Source organism: Rhincodon typus, chromosome 6 (assembly GCF_021869965.1).
Source record: "Rhincodon typus isolate 14 chromosome 6, sRhiTyp1.1, whole genome shotgun sequence".
NCBI classification, from domain to species: domain Eukaryota; kingdom Metazoa; phylum Chordata; class Chondrichthyes; order Orectolobiformes; family Rhincodontidae; genus Rhincodon; species Rhincodon typus.
The window spans coordinates 15,719,338-15,727,874 of record NC_063337.1 but is presented as its reverse complement, the minus strand read 5'-3'; the positions used below and the strand labels follow the sequence as shown (position 1 = coordinate 15,727,874).

At 43.8% G+C, this 8,537-nt stretch overlaps 1 protein-coding gene across 1 annotated transcript in view; it reads right to left on the bottom strand.

The window, feature by feature from the left end:
* Positions 1-1,904: 1,904 nt before the first annotated feature.
* oca2 (oculocutaneous albinism II) overlaps positions 1,905-8,537 on the bottom strand; it is a 403,227-nt gene continuing 396,594 nt past the window's right edge. Inside the window, exon 26 of the mRNA XM_048598233.1 lies at positions 1,905-1,992. Within this exon, the coding sequence (XP_048454190.1) occupies positions 1,905-1,992 (88 nt within the window). The remainder of the gene's footprint in view (positions 1,993-8,537) is intronic.

The window sequence follows — 8,537 nt, the reverse complement described above, 5'->3', positions numbered from 1 at the left end:
ATCAAGGGAAAGGGCAAGAAAGTGGAACTGGGGATTATCAGATCAGCCATGAATGGAGGGTCAGTCTCGATGGGCTGAATAGCCTACTTTTGCTCCTACTTCTTATGGTTTTATGTATGAATTGGATTCCCAAAGAAGCACAACAAATTAAAAAATCAAATCAGCACTTGAATGGAAACAAAATATTAGTTATATAACTATAAGCAGCAAAGATCATATACTCTGTAAAATGTAGCAGTCCCTTGCTGTGTGTCTGGGTGGCTGGGAAAGAGACTTGTGACCTGCCAAGGACAGCCAGGATTGAATAGTGGTGAAATGTCTATTCCACAGACCGAGTCAGAAGATGCATTATATCATACTAGGAGACTTTATTTCAAATTGACAGCATATTCTAAAGTGCTATTGTTCTGCTCTCTCAACCTCTAACTGTCAGTATGTGCTCCTAGTACAGTAGCTTAATTGAAAACCCTTATTTATAAATAGTGTCAGTGAATTCATGCTTGCAAACTGTAAGGCCTGCTGTCATAGTAACCAGCTGAAAGTGCTGGATGCTTTAGCAAAATTAAAACATTGGTATTGTCGTGCTGCTGATCAAAATTAGGCTCATCTCAAACTCTCTCTTCCCTTTAAAGAGGTTTCCCCTTGATCTAGTCTTCTCTGCAAAGTCTCATTTGAACATATGGATTTAGACCATCTCTTTGTACTTATGTCATTTTATTCCCTGTTATGATTTCCTATTTCTTTCTTTTGTTTTAGAATCACAGAATCCCTACAGTGTGGAAATAGGCTAATTGGCCCAACAAGTCCACACCACTCCTCCAAAGATCATCCCCCTTTCCTGTAGCCCTGCATTTCCCATGGCCAATCTACTTAACCTGCACATCTTCGGACTGTTGGGAGGAAACCGGAACACCCAGCAGAAACCCAAGCAGACACGGGGAGAATGTGCAAACTCCACACAAACTCCAAGGGTGGAATCGAACCTGGGTCCCTGGCGCTGTGAGGCAGCAGTGCTAACCTGTGACTCACCATGCTGCCTTTTTCTCTCTCTCTCTCTTTCTCTCTCTCTCTCTCTCTCTCTCTCACACACGCACACACCCTCTTTCTCTCACTCTCCACACTCTCTCTTGCTCTCTCTCTCATTCTCTGTCTCGCTCTCTCTTTCACTCTCCTCTCTCTCCCTCTCTCTCTCACCTCCTCCTCCTCTATATCTGTCCTTTTCTCCATGGGGGAGCAGGATGGTGGACAACACCAGTTTACTGTCCTGCCGAAGAAACACAGCAGAGTCCCAAAGCATTTTCACACTTGCCTTCCATTTACATTCAATGAGCAATCCAGTGTCCCTAAGCTAACATAGGTCTGTACAAAAACAGATTGTTGACAATTTGTTTACGACTTTGTTTGCTAGAACAGGTTTTATTTAATATTTGAAAACACATTATTTTGTTATAACCTGTATATGTTTGTCATATCGATATAAACTTCAGTTGCTGCCTTTTAGTGGTAACTAAATATCAGAAACACTCAGGGTAGTTGTTCACTGTGAAGAGAAAGAACTAGTAGCATTTGAAGATTTTGAACAAATTACAATTTGTAATTTTTAATGACATTTAAGTTTGCCCCTGCTTAAGCAATGTTAGCAGTACTTGATGTTTTGCCATGAAGATTATTCCCTTGTTGTTGGTTTTATGTTACACTTCACACTCTCGTTTGCTACAGTTTATAGACAAGGTTGCAGGGCAGAGTTGGAAAATGGTCTCAAAAATACCCGTCAATAGCTTAAATCTGTGAATTGAACTGTTGGTTCATTTTGCAGTGTTGCTCAGTGTCGCTTGATTCATAAGCTGTTGAAAATAAGTATCATCCTCCAAGGACAGTGTTCCCTTTGTTCTTTTGAAGTCAGTTCACAAGTTCCATCCCAGTACAACATGAACAACGAGGAGGTAGCACATCCCAATAGTTGTGGAAACAAGCATCATCGGAAAGCCCAGTCTGAAAGGAAATTAAGGACAGGAAAATAATTAATGACAAGAAATGTGAAAATTTAGTGCAATATGGGACACCTCTAGATGAGGACTTGTTCAACAAGTAAGCCACACTTGTATGGACACAAGTACCCAAATGCCTATCGTATTTTGGGAACCAGGAATACAATAAATCTGGATGAATAGCAGGAGATAAGAAAGCTGCCTGGAGACAAAAGTAATTAGATCCACTGCAGAAATGAAACATTTCCCCAGAGTAGTAACGGAAATAAAAATTGTTGTGTACATATAATGTGACCAATGTCAACGAAGCTAGTTTCAGATCCAAAGGATAAGTTGACATTTTATGTTTTTACACGTATTATTTCATTTTTAAAGGTAGTGATGAATATTGGTCAAAAATAAGAAGAAAGCATATGTCAGGTATAGACAGCAGAGATCGAATGAATCTCTGGAAGAGAATAAAGGCAGTAGGAGTATATTTAAGAAGGAAATCAGGAGGGCAAAACAGGGACATGAAATAGCTTTAGCAAATAAAGTTAAGGAGAATCCAAAGGGATTCTACAAATACATTAAGGAAAAAAGGGTAACTAGTGAGGGAATAGGGCCCCTTAAAGATCGATTGGGTAGGTGATGGCTGAGTGGTATTATCACGACACTATTAATCCAGCTAATGCCCTGAGGAACCTGGGTTCGAGTCCCAGCAGGGCAGATGGAATTTGAATTCAATAAAAAATGGTCTGGAACTAAGGATCTAATAATGACTGTGAATCCATTGCCGATTGTCAGGAAAAATCCATCTAGTTCACTAATGCACTTTAGGGAAGGAAACTGCCATCCTCAATTGTAACATTTGACTCCAGAATCAGAGCAATGTGGTTGACTCGCAATTACATAGAACATAGAACATAGAACATTACAGCGCAGTACAGGCCCTTCGGCCCTCGATGTTGCGCCGACCTGTGAAAACCAATCTGAAGCCCATCTAACCTAAACTATTCCATTATCATCCATATGTTTATCCAATGACCATTTAAATGCCCTTAAAGTGGGCGAGTGTACTATTTTTGCAGGCAGGGCATTCCACGCCCTTACTACTCTCTGAGTAAAGAACCTACCTCTGACATCTGTCCTATATCTATCACCCCTCAATTTAAAGCTATGTCCCCTCATGCTAGCCATCACCATCCGAGGAAAAAGGCTCCCACTGTCCACCCTATCTAATCCTCTGATGATCTTGTATGTCTCTATCAAGTCACCTCTTAACCTTCTTACCCTCTGAAATGGCCTAGCAAGCCACTCAGTTGTACCAATCGCTACAAAGACTCAAAGAAATGAAACCAGATGGATCACCTGGCATCGACCCAGGCACCAGAAAAGACAACGGCAGAAACAGTCCTGTCGATCCTGCAAAGTCCCCCTCACTAACATCTGGGAGCTAGTTCCAAAATTGGGAGAGCTGTCTCACAGACTAGTCAAGCAACAGCCTGACATAGTCATACTCACAGAATCATACCTTACAGACAATGTCCCAGACACCACCTTCACCATCCCTGGATATGTACTGTTTCACCGGCAGGACAGACCCAATAGAGGTGGTGGCACCGTGGAATACAGTCAGGAGGGAGTTGCTCTGGGAGTCCTCAATATTGATTCTGGACCCTATGAAGTTTCATGGCTTCAGGTTAAACATTGAGCAAGGAAACCTCCTGCTAATTACCACGTACCATCCTCCCTCAGCTAATGAATCAGTACTTCTCCATATTGAACAACACTTGGAGGAAGGTCAGAGGGTGGCAAGGGCACAAAATGTACTCTGGGTGGGGGATTTCAATGTCCACCACCAAGATTGCTTGGCAGCAGTACTACTGATCAAGCTGGTCGGGTTCTAAAGGATATAGCTACTAGACTGGGTCTGTGGCAGATGGCGAGGGAATCACCAAAAGGGAAAAACATACTTGACCTCATCTTTACTAATCTGCCAGCTGCAGTTGCATCTGTACACGACAGTATCGGTAAGAGTGACCATCACCTTCACATTGAGAGTAACTTCCATCGTGCTGTGTGGCACTATCACCGTGCTAAATGGGACAGACTTCAAACAGATCTAGCAACTCAACACTGGGCATCCATGAGGCTCTGTGGGCCATCAACAGCAGCAGAATTGTACTCCAGCACAATCTGTAACCTCATGGCCCGGCATATCCCCCACTCAACAATTACCATCAAGTCAGGGGATCAACCCTGAAGAGTGCAGGAGGGCATGCCAGGGGCAGCACCACGCATGCCTGAAGATAAGGTGTCAACCTGGTAAAGCCACCAAACAGGACTACTTGCACGCCAAACAGTGAAAGCAGCAAGTGATAGACAGACTTAAGCGATCCCACAACCAATGGATCAGATCTAAGCTCTGCAGTCCTGCCACATCCAGTCGTGAATGGTGGTGGTCAATTAAACAACTCACTGGAGGAGGAGGCTCCACAAATATCCCCATCCTCAACGATGGAAGAGCCCACTACATCAGTGCAAAAGATAAGGCTGAAGCTTTTGCAGCAATCTTCAGCCAGAAGTGCCGAGTGGATGATCCATCTCAGCCTCCTCCAGTGGTCTCCAACATTACAGATACCAGTCTTCAGCCAATTTGATTCACTCCACATTATATCAAGAAACAGTTGGAGACACTGGATACTGCAAAGGCTATGGGCCCTGATTTCATTCTGGCAATAGCACTGAAGACTTGAATTCCAGAACTTGCCGCTCCCCTAGCTAAGCTGTTCCAGTACAGTGACAACACTGGTGTCTACCCAGCAATGTAGAAAATTGCCCAAGTATGTCCTATTCACACAAAGCAGGACAAATCCAAACCGGCCAATTACTGCCCCATCAGTCTACTCTCGATCATCAGTAAAGTGATGGAAGGTGTCAACAACAATGCTATCAAGCAACACCTGCTCTGAAGTAACCTGCTCAGTTTGGGTTCTGCCAGGGCGATTCAGCTCCTGACCTCATTACAGCCTTGGTTCCAACGTGGACAAAGAGTTGAATTCCAGAGGTGAGGTGAGAATGACAGCCCTTGACATCAAGGCTGCATTTGACCAAATGTGGCATCAACGAGCCTTAGCAAAACTGGAATCAATGGGTATTAGGGGCAAGCAGTCTGGTGGTTGAAGTCATACCTGACACATAGGAAGATGGTTATGGTTGCTGGGGGTCAATCATCTCAGATCCAGGACAGCTCTGCAGGAGTTCCTCAGGGTAGTGTCCTCGGCCCAACCATCTTCAGCTGCTTCATCAATTACCCTCCCTCCATCATAAGGTCAGAAGTGGGGATGTTTGCCAATGATTGCACAATGTTCAGCATGATTTGCGACTCCTCAGATACTGAAGCAGTCCATGTTCAAATGCAACAAGATCTGGACAATATCCAGGCTTGGGCTGACAAGTGGCAAGTGACATTCATGCCACACAAATGCCAGTCTATGACCACCACCAATAAAGGACAATCTAACTACCACCCCTTGACATTCAATGGTGTTACCATCACTGAATACCCGACTATCAACATCCTGGGTATTATCATTGACCAGAAACTCAACTGGACTCACCACATAAACACAGTGGCTACAAGAGCAGGCCAGAAGCTGGGAATGCTGTGACGAGTAACTCCCCTCCTGACCCCTCAAAGCCTGTCCACCACCTACAAGGCATAAGTCAGGAGTGTGATGGAATACCCCAACTTGCCTGGATGGGTGTGGCTCCAGCAACACTCAAGAAGCTTGACACCATCCAGGACAAAGCAGCCCGCTTGATTGGCACCACATCCACAAGCATCCACTCCCTCCACCACCGACGCTCAGTAACAGCAGTATGTACTATCTGCAAGATGCACGCAGAAGTTTACCGTAAAGATCCTCAGACAGCACCTATCAAACCCACAACCACTTCCATGTAGAAGGACGAGGGCAGCAGACCTATGGGAACAGCACCACCTCCAAGTTCCTCTCCAAGCCACTCACCATTCTGACTTGGAAATATATCGCCTCTCTTTCAAAATCCTGGAATTCCGTCCCTCATGGCATTGAGGGTCAACCCAAAACAGTGGACTGCAGTGGTTCAATAAGCCAGCTCACCACCACCTTCTCAACGGCAACTAGGGATGGGCAAGAAATGCTGGCCAGCCAGTGACGCCCACATCCCACGAATGAATAGAGAAAAAAAGGCTGCCTATGTGTGGAACCGCAGGAGATGGGGGAGATACTAAACGAGTATTTTGTATCAGTGTTTACTGTGGAGAAGGATATGGAAGATAGAGAACATGGGGAAATAACAGCGACATCTTGAAAAATGTTCGTATTACAGAGGAGGATGTGCTGAACGTCTTATAACGCATAAAGGTGGACAATTCTATAGCACCTGATCAGGTGTACCCTAGAACTCCGTGGAATGCAAAGGAAGAGATTGCTGGGTCCCTTGCTGAGATATTTGTATCATCAATAGCCACAGGTGAGGTGCTGGAAGACTGGAGATTGGCTAACATGGTGCCACTATTTAAGAAAAGTGGTAAGGAAAAGCCAGGGAACTGTAGACTGGAGAGTCTGACATTGGTGGTGTGCACATTATTGGAGAGAATCCTGAGGAACAGTATTTACATGTATTTGGAAAGGCAAGAACTGATTAGGGACAGTCAGCATGGCTTTGTATGTGTCTCACTAACCTGATTGAGATTTTTGAAGAAGTAACAAAGAGGATTGATGAGGGCAGAGCAGTGGATATGATCTATATGGACTTCAATAAGGCGTTCAACAAGGTTCCTCATGGTAGACTGGTTAGCAAGGTTAGATCACATGGAATACAGGAAGAATACATGGATACAGAACTGGCTTGAAGGTAGGAGACAGAGGGTGGTTGTGGAGGATTGCTTTTCAGACTGGAGGCCTGTAACCAGCGGTGTGCAACCAGAATCGGTGCTGGGTCCACTGCTTTTTGGCATTTATATAAATGATTTGGATGTGAAAATAGGAGATATGGTTAGTAAGTTTGCAGATGACACTAAAATTGGAGGTGTAGTGGACAGCAAAGAAGGCTACCTCAGAGCAGAATGGGATCTTGATCAGATGGGCAAATGGGCCAAGAAGTGGCAGATGGAGTTTAATTTAGATATATGTGAGGTGCTGCATTTTGGAAAGGCATATCAGGGCAGCACTTATACACTTAATGGTAAGGTCCTGGTGACTAAAAGGTGATCTGATAGAAGTTTTCAAAATCATGTCAGGGCTGGATCAAGTAGATAGACAGAAACTGTTCTCCCTTGTAAATTGATCAAGAACAGGTTTAATGTGACTTGCAAAAGAAGCAACTATGATGTTAGAATTTTCTGTTTCACATAACAAGTGGTTTAAATGTGTTGCCTGGACATGTGGTGGAGAGAGGTTCAATTCAGACATTTAAGAGGGCACTGGATAATTATTTAAATGGAAACAATGTGTGGGGAAACAGGCAAGATCACAGCATTGAGTTATGATATTTGTATGGCGACACAATGGGCTGAATGGCCTTAACACTTTGGTGATTCATTGTAATGTTTTTTTGAAAGGCAAGAGAGGAGATGGCTAGGGCCTTGACCAAGATCTTTGTATCCTCATTAGCCAATGGAGAGGTCCCAGAACACTGGCATGTAGCGAATGTTTTTCCTCTGTTCAAGAAGGGAAATAGGGATAATCCAGGAAACTATATTCACATTTGGTGGTTGGGAAGCAATTGGAGACAATTCTTAGAAATAAGATTGACACACATTTGGAAAAGCATGGCCTAATTAGGGACAGTCAGCATGACTTTGTGCATGGCGGGTCAAGTCTTACTAACATGATTGAATTTTTTGAGGAGGTAACAAAGTTGATCGATGGGGTTACAGCAGTAATTTGTCTACATGGATTTTAGCAAGGCTTTCAACAAGGTCCCTCATGATAGGTTCATCCAGAAGATTAAGTCGCATGGGATCCATGGTTACTTGGCCATGTGGATTCAGGATTAGCTTGCCCATCGAAGGCTCAGAGTAGTGGTGGAAGGGTGTTTTTCAGGGTGGAAGTCTGTAATTAGTGGTGTTCTGCAGGGATCTGTACTGGGACCTCTGCTGTTTGTGATATATATAAATGATTTGGATGGAAATGTTGATGGGTAGGTTAGTAAGTTTGCAGATGATACAAAGATCGGTGGAGTTGTGGATAGTATAGAAGGTTGTTAAAGGATACAATGGTGTATAGATCAATTGCAGATATGGGAGGAGAAATGGCAGATAGAGTTTAATCCAGATAAGTGTGAGGTGCTGTACTTTGGAAGATCAAATATGAAGGAGAAGTATACAAAGAACATAGAACATAGAACATAGAACATTACAGCGCAGTACAGGCCCTTCGGCCCTCGATGTTGCGCTGACCTGTGAAACCAATCTGAAGCCCATCTAACCTAAACTATTCCTTTATCATCCATATGTTTATCCAATGACCAGTTAAATGCCCTTAAAGTGGGCGAGTCTACTATTTTTGCAGGCAGGGC